Below are 18,480 nucleotides of genomic sequence, written 5' to 3'. Positions count from 1 at the left end.
GGACCTGCAGTTAGCGTAATGGCTATGTCGCTGGACTCCCACATAGTCGACCACGATTTGTGTCCCAGACCCGGTGGCTTAAAACTCACGCCAGGCGCGTGTGCGCGCGTGCCCAGGATCCCGAGAGGAGAATGGAGGAGAAGGGATTGCGGCGTGGCCATCCCCCCTGGGGGTGATTTCTTGCTTTCTATCTCTGTGTCTCTCTCTGGCGAGTGCATGCGCCCTATAGCGAAAACCTCTCAAAAAATAAAGAAATAGATGGAGAAGGGATTGACTCTCACAGAGAAAGTTCTTTTTTTGCTCTCTCTCTCTCTATGCTGTCTCCAGCGCGTGGATGTGCCCTCTGGCAAATTAAAACACACACACACACACACACACACACACACACACTCTGTGGGCACATTTATGTGAAATTTCTTGAATAGGCAAATTCATGGAAAGAGCAGAGAAGTGATTGTCAGGGGCTGAAGAAAGGAGGAGTGGCCAAGGGGTTTCTTTTTGGGGATGAAGACAGTGTTCTGAATTTACATCATGCTGGTCATTCTGCAACTAAATATACCAAAGATCTCTGGATTCTATACTTCAAGGGTGAACTTCATGGTGTGAATTATACCTCTTTGAAATTGTTAGTAAGGAAATAAAAACCCAGCAAACTGGTTTCCGAAGTAGCTTTCCCATTTACTGTCCCACCGAGAATGTAAGCAGCTGCCAGCTTCTCCACATCCTCAGACTCCTGCTGTTTCTGGCCTTTTCCATTATAGCCATTTTAATGGCCGTGTTATAACAGCTTGGTGTGGTTTCTGTTTGTTTTTTCGAGTTTTTTTTCTTTTCACTATAGAGCACGTGCACTCACAGGAGAGACAGATGGAAAGCGAGCAATCACCTTTGCAAGAGAGATGGCCTCGCTGCAGCCCATGCTCTTCGCTCTCCTCTTGGGATTTTGGGCATGCACTCACATATGACGTGCTCAGCGTGAGTCTCAAGCCATGGGATCAGGCATCAAACCATGGTCGACTATGCGGGAGTCCAGTGCCTTAGCCACCATACCCCTGCTGACTCCAGCTCGTGGTTTTAACTTGCCTTTTCCTAAGGACTAACGAGGATGAGCTTTCTTGGACTTTACCCCTTGTACATTTTCTCTGGTGAGATATCAGAATATTTTGCCCATTTGAAAATTGAGTTGTGGGACCAGCAGATGGTGTAATGGTTACATTGCTAGACTCCCATATGGCCAACCATAGTTTGTTTGAGTCCCAGACCTGGAGGCCTGAAACTCACACTGGGCACATGTGCAAGCATGCCCATGTTTTGATAAATATTATGCCACTGAATTACATTGGCACCTTTGTTGCAAACCAGTTGTCCCTAACTGGGTAGGTTTCTTTCTGAACTCTTTTCGGTTCTATTTATGTGTGTGTGTGACCAGTACCTGTCTGCACTGGGACATGTGTATAGTGACATTCAAAATCAGGTAGTGTCCGTCCTCCAGCATTGTGTCTTTGTCTTCAAAGTTGTTTTGGCCATTCCAGGTGTTTTGCAGCTCCACATAAATTAAGGAGTGACCTGTTGGTAGTTTATAAAGTTCCGCTGGGGACCACCAGGTAGTATAAAGGTTAAAGTAGTGGATCCCATATAGACAACTGCACAGTTCAAGTCTTGGACGTGGCAACTTGAAAATCATGCCAGGTCCGTGCCCAAAATCCTGAGAGGAGAATGGAGGAGAAGGAGTTGCCGTGTGGCCATACCCCCACCCCCATCCCCGGAGTGATTTCTCACTTTCCCTCTTTTTTTTTCTCCTGTGAGCATATGCACACTTTAGCAAAAATTAAAAAAAAAAAAAAAAAAAAGGAAAGAAAGAAAGAGTTCTGGGATTGTAATGCTAATTTCCTTGAATATATTGGTCAGCTTGGGACTAATATATTACTGTCTTGGGACCAGCAGTTGGCATAATGGCTATGTTGCTGGACTTCCATGTAGTCGACCGCGGTTCCAGTCCTGGACCCAGTGGCTTAAACTCACGCCGGGCGCGTGTGCGTGTGTGCCCAAGGTCCTGAGAGGAGAATGGAGGAGAAGGGATTGTGGCGTGGCCATCCCTCCTGGGGGTGATTTCTCGCTTTCTGTCTGTCTGTCTCTCTGGTGAGCACATATGCCCTATAGCAAAAAAAAAAAAAAAGAAAAAAAAAAAGAAAGAATTACTGTCATCACCACGTTGAGTCTTCAATTTCTGAACATGAGCTATACTTCAGTTTATTTAGGTCTGTTTTTTGTTGAATTCTAGTGCCCTAAAATGGTTGCTTTTGACGGTTTTATCTATTTTTATCCTTGTTCTTTTGGGAGAGAAATCACCATCCTCTTCATGCCTACATAGCCAGAAGTCACTCTAGTGCTTTTAATTTTTAAACAACCTTATGCTTCCAATACTTAATTTCCTTCTCTCTCTCAATTTTTTAAAAAAGTGCTCTTACAAAAGACTCACTAAATGTGACTACCCTGTTGTACTCGTCTAACACTGTGGAATCTGCACCTGGGGAGGAGAGATGGTGCTGCTTTAACTCTTGTTTCCTGTTTCTCCCTTAAGGGTCTCCGACTGAATTCCTTGAAGAGAACATGGCCTACCAGGAATATCAGAACAGCCAGAAATGGCCAGAAGATGCAGACTTTTGTTTCCAGCCCCAGCCCGTGGTGAATCCAGTCCAGCCCGGTAAGTGCAGCTATGTGAACAGGAACGAAGGCGCCACGGCTGTGACTCAGAGAAGAGACGCTAGTGCAGGTAGAGCCCTACTGCTCAGCACGCACTGCCCCTGCATCGTCACCTGGCCCTCCCGCTTACACTTACTTCTGCCCTTAATGCCCTCTGATTCCCTCCTCTTCAAAACGTGTTTTGAACAAATTTTCTGAAATTCATATACATTGAAGACGAGGGACCACCAGATTATGTAATGGTTATGTTGCTGGGCTCCCATGTAGTTGACCACAGTTCGAGTCCTAGACCAGGCAGCCTAAAACTCACACCAGGTACATGTGCATGTGTGCCCAAGATCCCGAGAGGAGAATGGAGGAGAAGGGATTGTGGCGTGGCCATTCCTCTTTGGGGGTGATTTCTTGCTTTCTGTGTTTTTGTTTTTGTTTTTGAGAGGCTTTTGCTATAGGGTACGTGCACTCGCTAGAAAGACAAAGAGAGAGATACAGAAAGTGAGAAATCACCCCCAAGGGGGAATGGCCACACCGCAGTCCTTTCTCCCCCATCCTCCTCTTGGGATCTTGGGCATGCATGCACACGTGCCCGGTATGAGTTTAAGCCGCCAGGTCTGGGACTCAAACCATGGTCGACTACATGGGAGTCCAGTGACATAGCATTATGCCAACTGCTGGTCCTTTGCTTTCTGTCTATCTCTCTGGCAAGTGCACGTGCCCTATATATAGCAAAAATCTCTCTTAAAAATAAAAATATACACATTGGAGGCTAAAGACTGTAACCTTCCAAGAGGGATCATTGCAGCAATAATGGCACCATTTGTGGCTTGCCTGTGTGTGCCCAGTACAGTGCTAGAGCTTTTGTATACGTGGAACCCGCGTTTCTCACCTAACGCTGCCATTATGTGTGATACAAGAGGAAGCTGCCTCAGACCCTATTTCCATGCTCTTTAAGAGCATGTGCGGAGTTGCCCAGAGTGGGAGGACCTCAAGGAGATAGCATTGCTGCCTCTGCCGGTCTTTCCCACTTGTCATGGCTTCTCTCTTGCCATCTTGCGTGCTCAGGGCTGCTACCAGATGACCTAGTACTGGATGTTGTACCATTCTGCAATTACTGTTTTCTTAGATACACAGTAATTTTTTTAAGAGAATTTTTGCTATAAGGCATGTGCGCTCACCAGAGAGACAGAGACAGAAAGTGAGAAATTTGCTTATTCTGTAATTTGCTATTCTGTCTCTGTAAATTTGCTTGTTCTGAACATTTCATAAAAATGGAATCATGTAATAGGTAGGCATTTTCATTTTAGCATCATGTTTTCAAGGTCCATGCATTTTGTAATATGCATTAGTACTTCACTAATATTTTGTAGTTTTCAGAGTATAAATTTTTTAAAAGAATTATTTTATTTAACTTTATTTATTTTTTCATTTATTTACTTATTTTCAATCTGGTCAGAGGGGAACAGAGTAAGAGAGAGAGAGCAAGCCACCATGTCCAGTACTTGAACTGTGGTCGGCCATGTGGGAGTCCAGTGCCTTAACCACCACACCACCTGCCGACCCCTCAGGGTATAAGTTTTATAGCTCCTTTATTAAATTTATACCTACTATTTTATTCTTTATGATACTGTGAATGGAATTATTTTCTTAATTTCATATTCAGATTGTTTATCACAATATATAGAAATACAATTGATTTTTTTTGTTTATTGGTTTGTATTTTCTTTTTTTTGAGAGAGAGGTTTTTTTTCTGTAGGGCGCATGTGCTTACCAGAGAGACAGAGAAGGACAGAGAGACAGAATGCGAGAAATCCCCCCCCCCCCAGGGTACTGGCCATGCTGCAATCCCTTCTCTTCCATTTTCCTCTCAGGATCTTGGGTACACACGCACAGACTCCTGGTGTGAGTTTCAAGACACCAGGTCTAGTAGGTCTTGAACCACGGTCAACTACGTGGTAGTCCAGCAACGTAACCAGTATTCTATCTGCTGGTCCCTATTGGCTTATATTTTCTAACTTTACTGAACTCACGTATTAGTACAGATAGTTTGTAGTGACTTGGTTATAGGCTTCCTTCCCAGTCTGAATGTACTTACTTGCTTTTCTTGCCTAATTTCTTTAGTTAGATGGAACAGAGGTGGTGAGAGTGGACAGCTTCGTCTTGATCCTGGGTCTCGTGGGAAAGCATCCAGTCTTTTTCTGTTTAGTATAATAGTAGCTGAGGGTATTTTGTAGCTGCCATTTGTTAGGTTACAGTAATTCTTGGGTCAGGAAGGCAATTACTTAATTCAAATCAGGAAGAAGGGAAGCACGTAACGTGGACTTTGTTTAAACATCGGCCATTTGACTAATTAGGTTGTCAGTAAAGTCGTGACGTGGTTTTCTGTTTTCTGTGCAAAAATGCGTCATGACTTTCCAGATGACCCAATGGAAGTTGGAAATAAAGGAAATATCTAGAGAGCTAGAGATACGGATCTGGGAGTCGTTAAGGTCCAGGTGGTATTTTGTCTCTTTTTATCTTTCTTTTTGAAAGAGCACGTGTACACACGCCTGAGAGACAGATGAGCACCCTCCACGGTCTGGTCACACCACCATCCCCTGCCTCCAATACTCAAGCCTCTCAGGTCTTGGGCACTCACATCTTGCACATGGTGATTTGATCAGACCAGGCTGGGGATTCGAACTGCAGTCACCGCGTGGGATCCAGCTTTCTTGAGCAGTGTATTACCACTGTACCGTGGAGCCAGCCCCACAGATGAAGTTTGGGCTGTGAGATTGGATGAGTGGGAGTATAACTGGAGAGCAGGCCTGCCCCTCTGCCCTCACCGTCAGTCCGTCAGCTCTTAGCTGGGTACTTCTCAAGTGCTGTCCTCCTGAAATAAGAACGCATCCCCCTGCTAGGTGTTCCGGTCCCTGACCTTGGGCGGCTTTGAGTTTTTAGAGCGTGCTGATCTGCCACGAGGTTGGCAGCTGGTGAAACTTTAATGAATAAATAGAAGAACTTTGCAGAAGTCATCCATTTTTCATAAGTGATTGAACAGTCCCGCCCCGGTGTGCAGAGTGTGTGGACATCCTGCTTTCCTTCCGGGAATCCAGGGAGCAGAGCAGGCAAGAGCCCCTAGACCATGTGGAACCGGGAAGGGGAATGCTGATCACCTCTCCCATGTTCTAGTTCCTTTGCCTTTCTGAGCAGCAGCACTGGGGTCACCTCCATCCCCAGCAGCTTGTCAGTTTTGCCTCCAATGGCTCACATCCCCCATTCCTGAATCCCTTACCAAAATGCGGTGGCATAGCTGCCTCAGAGCCATGGGGACAAGCCACAGCTTTCCTGCGGCCACCCCGACCATGGAAGGTTCCAGGAGTTAGCCTCAGAAGGAACTTGCTGGAAATGACGATTCCCAGGGCCCAGCAGTCCATTTTAGCAAGCCTTTAGGGTAATTGAGCTGGAGACCGAAAGCAGAACTGGGTTTTGCCCTGCTCCGCTTTGCTTACTGTTTGTCCCTGCCAGGAAGCACAGTCTCCCTAGTGCTTTCAGGGGCACCGTTACTCGTGCCAGTTCCCAAGCATGCATTTGCCCCTTCTCTCTGGGCCGGCTGGACACCCTGTCCATCCAGACAGCTTTGTCCACCTGAGCTGAGGTATCTTTTCTTTCTTCTTTTAATACTTGTTCTGGCTCTAGCTGTCTTTTTTTTTTTTTTTTTTTTTAGTAACTGAAAATGAAGGTCTGTTGTGTAATGCTGGGTCGTCATGAAAGTCACGGTGCATTTTTGCATAGAAAGATACGTCACGACTTTCCTGACGACATAATATATACTGAAAATTTAGTTTTCTCTGTACTTTCACCTCTTAGTATTTTATAAAGTTGGATGTCCTTTTAATATACAACGTATGTTTTTAAGTATTTAATTTTATTTACTACTATTATTATTTTTTATTTTGGCCATTGAGAGAGAGAGGGTAAATGAGAAAGCAAGCCACCAGGTCTGGCCTTGAACTGTGGCCGGCCATATGGAGTCCAGCGCCTTAAACACCAGGCCACCTGCCGGCCCCAGGGAATGTTGCTAACGTGTGACTAATGATTAATGAGTACTTACTGCTTCCCTCCCACGTGCAGTCACTCTGTCTCCCAGCTGATTGGCTTACTGTTGACAGCACGTGCAATGAGTGGATACCTACTGTATGGTAGTAGGAGATGTTGACCTCTCTTGCTGCATTCATTGGGAATGAGTTTCGGATTCTTCCTTCCAGATCCCTTTAGGATGCACCATGCTGATGGCCTGGCAGATTTGCTCTTTCTCTCCAGTGGAACAGCCAGTGCTTCGGTATTTACAGGACAGAATGACCCCCTGAACGACAGTTACGGTATGGCTCCGCAGCCGCGTCTATTCTGTCCTCTGTCCATCTTAAGTTCATTGGCTGGGGCCCTATATTAAAAAACAGGTTGGCAAGAGGAAGTTCAACGTGTATATTCATAAATAATGCGCAGTAACTAGGGAATCGGTAGTTGTTGAACTCCCACATAGTCGACCGCGGTTCAAGTCCTGGACCCGGTGGCTTAAACTCATGCTGGGCGCATGTGCATGCGTGCCCAGGATCCTGAGAGGAGAATGGAGGAGAAGGGGTTGCTGCGTGGCCATCCCCCCTGAGGGGTGATTTCCTGCTTTCTGTCTCTATGTCTCTCTCTGGTTGGCTGGCGAGCGCACGTGCCCTATAGCAAACAAACAAACAAACAAACAAAAAACACCTCCTCCCCCCCAAAAAAAACAGTAAATGACAAGATAAAAGAAATTCGAGACTTCAGGGGCAGCAAACTGGGGGCAATTAAATGGTGAGTGAAGGCCAGTTAGGAACGTAATGTCTGTTATATAAAATCCCGTCGTGCCATCCTAGGCCTGCCGCAGCGTGGAGAGTTGTCTCAAGTGATCAGCCTTTGTTTTCCTGATAGAGGAGCAGACAGACACCTTTTCAAAGTTTATATGTTACTTTTAGGCAAATGGGGGAGGGCGGGGAGCCTTTTTTTTTTTTTTTTTTTTTTTTAATTTGCCAGAGGAAGAGGGAGGTGGAAAAAGCCACCCCATGGGGAGTGGTTACACCACAATCTCTTCTCCTTATTTCCCTCCTTTCTGGATTTTGCACATGCATGCACACGCGCCTTGTGTGTTTTTCAGGCCTCCGGGTCTGGGACTTTACAGTTGGCTGTGTAGGTTCCATTTCCCTTAACTACCAGGACACAGGCCAACTCCCAGACAGCATTCCTTCTTTTAGTTTGTTGCCATAGGGCCCATGCGCTTGCTGGAGAGAGGGGGAGGGAGTGTGAAATCACCCCCCAGGGGGGATGGCTGTGTGAGTCTTTTTTCCTCCATTTTTCTCTTGGGATTTTGGGCACACATGCACACAAACTTGATGTGATTTTCAAACCACCAGGTCCAGGATTCGAATTGTGGTTGCCCATGTAGGAGTCCAGCACCTTAACCACCACACCACCTGCTGGCCCCAGGAACATTCTTTATGTCTGCTTGCTCTCAGTTGCTAATCCTTATGCCAAAGTGGCATACTTTGGAGCAGCATATTTTGGGACCCTGCAATTCTTTGATTCCAAACAGTAAACATGGCCTTTACCCGTCCCCTTTGAAGTTAACTACTAGGTAAAGTCAGCTCTAAGGGCTGTGGCTGTGGGAGGGCACTCTAGATGTGTCCAGGAGAGCACCTGGAGTTGGCTTTTCAGTGGCCGCTACCTCCTTTCGGAGAACCATGGGTTTAGAACCTCAGGCCACGTTTGCGTCCATGGTTTACCCACTCATGTGGCCTGGGGTGTCTCTTCCTCCCTGACCTTCGGTTCCTCACATTAAAGTGGAGCCTGGACTAGTTCCTACCATGAAGAGGTGATGACGATTAGGTAAAATGATGTAAGACATCTACCTACTGTCTGGTACTAGTACACTTAACCAACCGTAGTTTTCAATAAATCATGGTATCCCCTTCCCTGGCTTTGTACAACTTTTAGCATGAATCTGGCCAGGGTGCCCATCACTAACAAGCTCCGTTTCAAACAGTGCTTGGAACTGTGTATTTGTAAAGATGTGGCTAATGACGTGTTTCACGTATGCTTTTCTTTAAACGGAAGATTTCTTGGAAGAAGGATGTGGAATGAGTCGACTAGTCGCCCATCTGGTCTCCAGATGCTTGGTTGGCTGGGGCTTCTGCTCTCTGAGCTCACCAGCTGAGTCACATGGTCGCACTGACTGCTGTCTTCACAGCTTCTTTCTCTCTGCTCTGTCCCCTCTGCTTTTCCCCAGACCACCCAACTAGCCTCCTAGTTTGCTCCCTGTTCTAGTCCACTCTGAATATGCCTGCGAGATGGGTCCTTGGTCTGTATTCATCTTGTTTACAGGATGAACACATTTAAAGATACCCTGTTATTTCTCTTCAAGTCTAAATTTGTTTGGCTTTCAAGGGCTTTTTCCACTCTTTGTTCTAATCCTGTTCTCCTCTGATGTGCAAGGTCTGTCTGAATTAGGGTTGCTCATAGCAGAAAGTCTCCTCCTCTCAATTTCTTTGTGCTTTTCTTGCTCAGTGTTTGTTCTTGAAATTGATCATCCTCGCTTCTATTTCAAGAAGCTCTTCTCTTCTAAAGCCCTTGGTGTCTCTTCTGGTCCCTGTGGTTGTTTTTTTGTTTTGTTTTGTTTTCATTTTAAATTTCTATTTTTCATGGGAGAGAGAGGCAGGTACCCTTGACAGGATCTCACTGTGCTGTGATCCCCCTTCCCCTAGTCCTCCAGCCAGCCAGGATTGTGGGCACACCTGGCATGTTGAGGTCAGCCTGGGATCTGCCTGGACCTTGCCACGTGGCTGCAGGATGGCTCGGTGGCCCCGGTTACCTGCGGCTGCTTCGATCTCCTGTAGCACTTAGTCCATACACAGTGCGCACCTCTGATGCATGTTCATCTTTCCTCTCCAGATAAGTCGTAATCATCCTGATGGCAGGAACTCTGTGATCCTAAACCCTCTATTTTATCTGACATAGGACAGCTTAAACATAATCCTCTTACATTTGTCTATTTCTTAGTAATTCACATAGCATTTCCATAAAATTGTCTCCTAATGTTGGGAAGGGAGATGCTAATCTCATTTTACAGATGAAGAAATGAATTTCGAGCCAGCCCTGTAGCGCCTAGTAGTGGCAGAAAGCCGGATCCCACATGGCTGACTATGAGTCAAGCCCCAGTTCTGGTAGCCTGAAAAATGAGTGAGACACGTGTGCATGTGTGCCCTAATCCAGACAGAATGGAGAGATGGAGGAGAAGGATCACAGCATGGCCACACCCCATTAAGGGGTGCTTTTAGCTCTCTTCTGGGTCTCTCTGGCAATGAAAAAAGATGAAATAAGTTTCACAATTTCTTACTATACACTTTGTCTTTGGCAGAGGTGTCTTCAAAAGTTCATGGCAAATGCATGTTATGTAAACACTCTGCATGGATTATAAAAATAAACAGGTAGGGACCAAACGGTGACTCAGCAGAAAAACAAGATGCCCTAGGAGTGTGGCTCACTTGGGAAGGTTGCTGCTTTATACCCTCTTCCTCTATGTCTCTTTCACTCGTAGAATAAGTAAATAAACTTAAAAGGTAGTACTAATTAAATGAACACGCTTGTTTTTCCATGCACCTATTGAAGTCTACTCACATTGCATTGGTGGTGTAGGGTGTAGAGCTCAGCGTGTGGTATTTTGAGCCTTTACAAATACCCTGTGGACAGTCACCATGTGCTGGTCGGTGGCACCGCCAGGGCATGGTGCTGCTGCACTGCCTTTACCAGTTAATGGAGATCTTCAGATGCCAGCAGTTTTCTTTAAAACCATCATGCTTTGCTTTTATTGGTCTTTAGGTCTCTGTCCTCATGGCAAAATATGCAGCCGAGTCGATTCTCAGATGCCTTTGATTTCCACAGTGCAGGCTAAGTTTCAAAGATGTGTTTGTGTCTCACTCTCAGGCATGGCTCCTGGTGACGCACCTTCTCCCGCTGCGGTAACTCAGGGGTGGCCTGTGGAAGCCCCAAGCTGGCCATACTCAGAGCCCTTTGTTTCTGCAGAGGCCATTCCAGGACCGTTGCAGCCAGCAACAGGTAACTTCGAGAAATCCTTGTGACATACAGAGTACAGAAGATAGAGATGAACATTTCAGAACTGTCACAAATGTTCTTAAGGTTATGTTAGTGGTATCAGAGCTAGAGGAATAAAATTGTAGTTGAAATACACACTTAGTATGAATGGCAAGGAAAATGCCTTAAAAACATTTTGCTGGGAATTGGGAAGTGAAGCCCCTCCCCTCCCTCCATGGAGCATGTTGATGCCTCAGTTCCTTCTCCATTTCTCCCTTGCTTCAGGATTTGGGACACATACCCATATGTACTAGCGTGTTTCTCAAGCCCCTGGGTCCAAGACTCAAATAATGTAGTTGGCCATGTGGGATCTAGCTGTTTCAACCACCAAGCCTTGGGTTGGCCTGAAAGTCAATGCAGATTTAGAAGTCTAGAGGGTTTTGTTTGCTTGTTTTTCCTTGGTAGGTGATAGAGTTTGTGTGCACATATGAGACAGAGAGACAGAGAGAGAGAGAGAGCACCTCCCAGTGGGACTAGTCACATTGCGATCTTTTCTTTCTCCACCCCATTGCACGTAAGCATGAGCACACATACGTGCACACACACACACACACACACACTCAAGTTGCTTGTATCTGAATTTGAGCCCTAGTAAGGCGTATAGGTCCCAGCTCCCAGTGCGTAGGACTTAACCACTGTAATGTGGCGCCCACCCAGGACCCAGCATCTCTGGAGCATTGAGTTACGCTGAGTTAACTCGGAGCTGGTCCTGGAGCTCTTCCTTGATTGGGAGATGAGTTACGCTGAGCTAACTCGGAGCTGGTCCTGGAATTTTTCCTTGATTGGAAGAATTGCCTTTTACCAGCTTTCCCGCAGGATCTGTCTCTGATACTAATGATATGACTGTGTGTGTGTGTTTTAGAATGATTTTTACTTACTTTCATTTATATTATTTTTATTTATATTATTATTATTTAATTTGCTATAGGGCATGTATGCCTACCAGAGAAAGAGAGAGTGGGGAAGAGAGAAAGTAAGCCACCCGGTCCAGGATTTGAACCCTGGTCAGCCACGTGGGAGTTCAGCACCTTAGCCACCATGCCACCTGCTGGCCCTGTCTGATTTTCCTTAGCCTGTGTTTCCCTCCCCTTGACCTTGCCTCCTCTAGTGCATGTCCTCCCAGGGTCAGAGCAGGGCTGTCAGAGAGCAAGCAGAGCACGTAAACTAGCGGCTTTGTGTATGGGCTTGTGGTCACAGCCAAGTGCTCCTGTGCCCTAAGAGGGGCATTCTGACTGCAGGGCTATGAGTGGGCAGTGACGGGCCCTCAATTTCCCAATGATTTCCCTAGAGCTAGCCGAGAAGGTAGAAATGGCATCAGCAGGAGAGAAGCCACCAAGCCAAGCGCCAGTGGGGATGAAGACTGCTGACATGGCACCATCTAGAGAAACAGAGGTGGCACTGGCCAAAGACATGGCACCAGCCAAAGAAACAGAGCTGGCACCGGCCAAAGACACGGAGCTACCCAACGTACCAGCCATGGCACTGGCCGAGGACATGCAGCCGTCTGCGGGGCCAGATCTGGCCCTTGTCATGGACATGGTGCTACCCACAGACACAGAGGTCACCCTGGTAAAGGATGTCGTAGGCCCCACGGAGACCAGTGTGTCTCCAGCCAGTGATGTGGTACTGGCCACAGAAATGGATGCAGCCCCAGCCAAGGACGTGATGCTGTTCAAAGAAACAGAGACGGCCTCACCTGTAAAGATGGACGTAGCCTCCCCTGAAGACACGGTCCCACCCAAAGAGAGAGAGCGAGCCCCGGACAAGGGCGTGGTGTCACTCTCAGGGACAGAAGTGGGGCTGGCAAAGGACATTGTCTCTCCCACAGAGATGTCTCCTAACCAGGTGGCTTTGTCTTCAGAGACAGAGGTGACCCCAGCCAGGGACACAGCCCTGCCTCCAGAAACCAAGGTGGCCTCGGCTAAGGATATAGCACTAACCCCAGAAGCAGAGGTGGCTCCAGCCAGGGCCATGGCTCTGCCTCCGGAAACCAAGGTGACCATGGGTGTAGTGCTGCCTTCAGAAACAGAGGTGGGCCTGATCGAGGACATGGCCCAGGGCAGAGATGTGGCCTCACCCCCAGCAACAGAGGTAGCCCAGAAGAAGGACCTGGCTCTCCCGGCGGGAACTGAGGTGACCTCGGTCAGCAGTGTGGTTCCAGCCACAGATGCTACACCACCTTCAGAAACAGAGGTGCCTCCAGTTCCAGTTAAAGACGTGGAGATACCCCAAACAAGGGAAGGAAAAAGCAAGGGTCCCCAACTGGAATCTCCCCAGGCTGGGGGGCGGTCAGCTGCAGCTGCTTTCACACTTTCCCCAGGTACGTGGGACTCCCAGCAGTGGGCTGCGTAAATACAGGGATCAGTAGCACTCCGCGAGACCCCGAGCACACTGTGGCCCCAGACAGCTGCTCCCTCCCCCTGGTGCTCCTCCAGCTGCCAGCACCTTGTCTGTCCTTGTCCCTTGCTGGTTTTCCGGTTTTCCTTACAGAACATGTTAGTAAAATAGGGTGTCCACAGCTTGCTGTCGTCTTCTTATTCCCAGCATCTGTCTCCGTGCATTGCGCTCTTGCCTCATTTTGTAAATGAGTTGTTCCTGCTCCTCCGTCTGACCAGCCTCCCCTTGTTTGGCACTAGGTGACATCCCATTTCCTAGTCACATACACGGCCCCAGCCTTCTTCCCCTTTCTGTGTCTCAGCACTTTGATCCCTTTTCCACAGGGTTATTCCCACCAATTTTGAAGCATTTGTTATGTTTCCTGTCCTTTTTTTTTGGGGGGGGGGGGGGGGAAGGGTTTTGGTGTCGATGCGGGTGGCCCAGCTTGCTGTCGTCTTCTTATTCCCAGCATCTGTCTCCGTGCATTGCGCTCTTGCCTCATTTTGTAAATGAGTTGTTCCTGCTCCTCCGTCTGACCAGCCTCCCCTTGTTTGGCACTAGGTGACATCCCATTTCCTAGTCACATACACGGCCCCAGCCTTCTTCCCCTTTCTGTGTCTCAGCACTTTGATCCCTTTTCCACAGGGTTATTCCCACCAATTTTGAAGCATTTGTTATGTTTCCTGTCCTTTTTTTTGGGGGGGGGGGAGGGAGAGGTTTTTGGTATAGGACACGTGCACTCGCCAGAAAGACAGAGAGAGACAGAAAGCGAGAAATCACCCCCCAGGGGGGTTGACCACGCCACAGTCCCTTCTCCATTCTCTTCTCGGGATCTTGGGCATGCACACACACGCACGTGCCTGGCGTGAGTTTAAGCCACCAGGTCCAGGACTCAAACCACAGTCGACTACATGGGAATCCAGCAACATAGCCATTATGCCAACTGCTGGTCCCACGTTTCCTGTCTTATTAAGCAGACAAATATCCTCCCAACTCTATCTTGCCTTCACCTTCCAACTACCCCTCTGCTTCTCTGCTGCTTCTTAGAGGAGTATTACGAACGATTCCCACGTCCAGCTTCTGGCAGCTGGGAAGATATGGCTGAAATCTAAACCCCGTGTGATTTTTATTATTTCCTTTAGAACCGATCACAGCCATGGGCCAGAAGTGCACCTTGCCAACAGAGGAGGACTCTGTGTTGCAGAAACTAGAACAAAAGAGGCCACTTGGCAGTCAGCCTCCCGAACTTCCTTCAGAGACCTCAGGTATGTGAGAGAAACGGGAGGGCTCTTGGAAACCACTAGGCCGTCAGTGATGGGGATGATGGCTCCCCGGCCTGCTGGTGGTGATCCACTGAGCAGTTTATGCAGTCAGTCTTCAGTGTGTCTTCTTGTGTAAGACGAGTTTAGAGGTCACGTCAGCTGTTGCGTATTTCACATTTACTGCCTCAGCTCAGAGCCTATGTTTTGATCCAGTTTGGGTCACTGTCCTGTCCTGTGTGGACTTAGACAAGTTACTTACTTGCCTGAACCTCAGTATTCTGAGCTATGAGGTAAATAAATTGACCCAATACCCTGTAAAGCCTCACGTGTCGGCAGTGCCCTTGCAGCCCAGCTGTGTCTGCACGGCTGGAAAGCTGGCTCAGGATTCCAGTCTTCATTTCAACAAGATCCCCAGAAAATCTTATGTGCACTATTACACTGTAAGAGGTGCTATTTTAAGATACTTTCCTATTTAATGTTTGATTATTCAGTGAGCTGTAAGACAGCATGTTTTCATGGTAAGTGAGAAGCCATATGTATACAATTAGCAGCCTGATAGTTTTCTATTCCCTTATCTGCAGCTGTCATCAATGCGAAAGTTGGGCCAGGGCCATGACTTACTTCACGTAGCATTCCTAGTGCTTTGCACACTGTTTCCGCCAAGTAGGAGCTAAAGAAATGTTTGCTTTTTTTAAGTGTTGTTTTACTGACTCAGCAATCAGTGCAGATTGGTCAAGTGCTCGTATACCATGTTACGGCTCACAGGTATCTTGGGCCTGGTCTTTGCCCTTGAGTTATTATATAATAACCTAGGTCAGGAGAGAAGTCTCGGGCACGAACTCTGAAACCAGAGGTTTACATAATAGTTAGGTAAAATCGTGGAAGACAAGTCACCAAATAGCTGCTGATAACGTACCAAACTACGTGTTACAAACCCTAGCAATTTTGGGAGACTAACCTGAGAAATTAAAGAAAAGATAGGATTTAGAGGCCATCGGAGGGATGAGGGCAAGAACAAAAGCTATTTAAGTATTCTAACACTCTTTGAGATCAGATGAGTGGGTCAGCCTTGGCAGGAGCTGTGCAGCCTCTTCGTAATGAGACTCTTTCCAGGATCTTGGATCTATATCGTTATTGACTTGGAGGCAGGAGGTTGGATTAGATAGCTTTCTGAAACTTTCCAGGACGCTCACCCTACATGTTCAAGTTCACTCACCTAGTTAGCATTGTATATATTTCTCAGTCTCTTGAGAAGTACATTTAGAAACTGAACTTTGAAATCTAACACATTTCTTTTTCAAAATAGGATGTTCCAGGTCTGGAATGATGAGAATTTTTCTCTGGCCAAAATACTAATTCAGTATCTTTTCTTTCTTTCTTTGGGAAGTAGCATAAGTCTGGCCTTCTGCTCTCATTCCAGAATTAATCTGGTTGGTTTGCCAAGTATTGGTATAATATTGGTGTCAGACTCTTAGAATTGTAACTTCTGTCCAAGATCCTGTAGAGTTAATTCAGTCAGTTAATAAATGTCACCAAAAAGAAAGCAGCACTAGAAGCGTGACCATCTTGCTGCAAAATTGGGACTTAGCACCTATTAAAAATAATGATGAGTATAAATCAGCTGAATTTTAGAGGCAATAAGTGTTTACTATAGAGTGTAGATTATTTTAAATATTTCTGGTATTTTGCTAATATGTTTTTTAAAAAATATTTACCTGAGATAATGACCTTTGTTAAATATTTATTAACCCCAGTTAAGGATGAGAAATGTTTTGGACAAAGCAATTTTCTGAAAAAATTACCATGTCGATAGGTGAAAATAGTCACCATGAGTCACTAAACTGACTTTTGTTTTGTAAAGAAACAATCACATGGAGTTTTCGTTGGAGTTTTAGCCAGTACTATAGAGTGTAGATTATTTTAAATATTTCTGGTATTTTGCTAATATGTTTTTTAAAAAATATTTACCTGAGATAATGACCTTTGTTAAATATTTATTAACCCCAGTTAAGGATGAGAAATGTTTTGGACAAAGCAATTTTCTGAAAAAATTACCATGTCGATAGGTGAAAATAGTCACCATGAGTCACTAAACTGACTTTTTTGTTTTGTAAAGAAACAATCACATGGAGTTTTCGTTGGAGTTTTAGCCAGCTTCATGTGTTGCAGGTACCCCTCCCACACAAGCCCAACAAGTGTACAGACCCAGTGACTGCAGCTCAGCTCGGCCCAAGCCTGCCAGGGGCCCTCCTGAGCTACTGGGCGGCTCTCCTTCATGGAAGACTCTTGAACCCAGGCCAGGCCCCTGCTCTTTCTCTGAGTCAGGTTGGGTCTCTGGTTCATCTTCTGGTGGTGAGCCTGGGAACCAAAGGAAGAATATTCATGTTGACTTCCTTGAACCCCAGAGGGATCTTGGTAGGGATGCCTGGAATGTAGAAAGCACATCGATGATGATGAAGAAAAAGAAGAAGAAACCAAAGCAAAAGAGATATCCTCAACCCCGGCCTGGGGGACCTTGGGATGATGACAATGCTGATGAGCTTAAAGGCCATCCCTCTGCTGCTGACCAACCCAGATCAGGTGCTCTTCCCAGCCAGGCTGCCATCATGGGCATGGACTATGGACTGGTACCCCGAGAACACTTGAAAAGGGAACGTGTGGTTGACTCGGCACCAGCCAAACCTGCTGCTGAAAACAGAGAGAGTCTCAGGGTTCCTTCATGTCCTTCAGAAGATGCCCCCACAACTCCAGTAAATTCTCAGCCCAAGCTGAGTGTAGAGAAAGAAGGCAGAGATAACAGGTTGGTACCACAGAGCCCAGACAAGCCATTGCTGCAGCAAGGTGAACACAGACCACAGCCTCCTGCCCACCCCAGGACACCTGTGGGTAACAGCCAGGGAGTGGGGCCCCTCAGGTCACAAGGGCTCTTGACAGAAGTTGCTACACACAGGCGAGAAACTCCATTGGAGATCAAACCCAAAGAGGGTTGCCCTTCTAACTTGGATCAAGAGGTGGTAGGTGGAGTTTCAAAACTCACAGCAGCAAAAGAAAGGCCTAATCCAATGCCCATGCCCACTTTGACAGCAAGGAATCCATTGGAAAATAATTTCAAAAAAGGCAATGGTGAGAGTAGAGAGACTAAACCCAAGGAGTTTCCTGGAGGAGGTAGAGAGATGAGCGAACTAAAACAGGAAGAGTTTCCCAAGCAAAAACCAGAGGTCAGCATCTTTGCTGCTGAACAGCTGCAGGGCCAGGGGTCAGAAGGGGTCCCTGGGCTAGAGAATGAGCCATTCAGGAGAGTGACAGGTGATGGCAGGAGCAGGAAGGGAAGGGGAAGTTCTGGGAAAGTGAGGATGAATTCGGGGAAGCTAAGAGCACGACCTGAGCTGCTGTTCCCCCTGGACAGCCAGGACGGAAGAGCTGGTCCTGTGCCGAGTGAGCCCACTGCTGGAACTGGCGGAGTGACTCCTGGGGAGAAGAGAGAGGGGCTGGGGCTGGGTTCCCCAAAGCAGCCAGGGGCTGTGGCTGACCTCACTGAGGCAGCGGTGGGAGGGGAGCCTAAGGTGACCGCTCACCCCAGGGTGGCAGATTCCTTGCAGGCTTTGGTTCCTTCGGAAAGTAGGTCAAGCGTGACTCAGACTTCTGGTGCTAGCATGGAAAGTGGAGCCGCAGTCAGAGATTTGGGGGTCAGCAACCAAACCAAGGAAGGAGAGTGTCCTTGGATGGATCATGAGACAACTTCCTGGATTTCCGAAAAAACTAAAAAGAAAGGCAGTGATAGCAAAGGCAAAAAGAGTAAGAACAGTAGTAATTCCCTCCAGCCTCCTGGCATGGAGTGCAAAGAAGAACTCCCCAGCTCACCGTCTGCAGGGAGCGGGGGAGGTGTCGGTAGTATTCCCCATACACACAAGGAACTGGGACTTGTTTTCCCCCAGATGCACGACCCGCCATCCTCACAGCCATCAGAGCCACCCGTGGCAGAAGGGCCTGC

General features: G+C 47.1%; 1 protein-coding gene across 1 annotated transcript in view; it reads left to right on the top strand.

Annotated features, from left to right (window-relative positions):
- Positions 1–18,480, top strand: part of MAP4 (microtubule associated protein 4) — a 123,266-nt gene that overhangs the window by 64,866 nt on the left and 39,920 nt on the right. Inside the window, 6 exon segments of the mRNA XM_014583130.1 lie at positions 2,579–2,701; positions 6,942–7,055; positions 10,684–10,815; positions 12,140–13,171; positions 14,370–14,492; positions 16,659–18,476. Coding sequence (XP_014438616.1) covers positions 2,579–2,701; positions 6,942–7,055; positions 10,684–10,815; positions 12,140–13,171; positions 14,370–14,492; positions 16,659–18,476 — 3,342 coding nt within the window.

Source organism: Tupaia chinensis, unplaced genomic scaffold (genome assembly GCF_000334495.1).
Source record: "Tupaia chinensis unplaced genomic scaffold, TupChi_1.0 Scaffold144066_1, whole genome shotgun sequence".
NCBI classification, from domain to species: domain Eukaryota; kingdom Metazoa; phylum Chordata; class Mammalia; order Scandentia; family Tupaiidae; genus Tupaia; species Tupaia belangeri.
The sequence above is the reverse complement of the archived record's forward strand: the minus strand, read 5'-3'. Positions and strand labels throughout refer to the sequence as shown.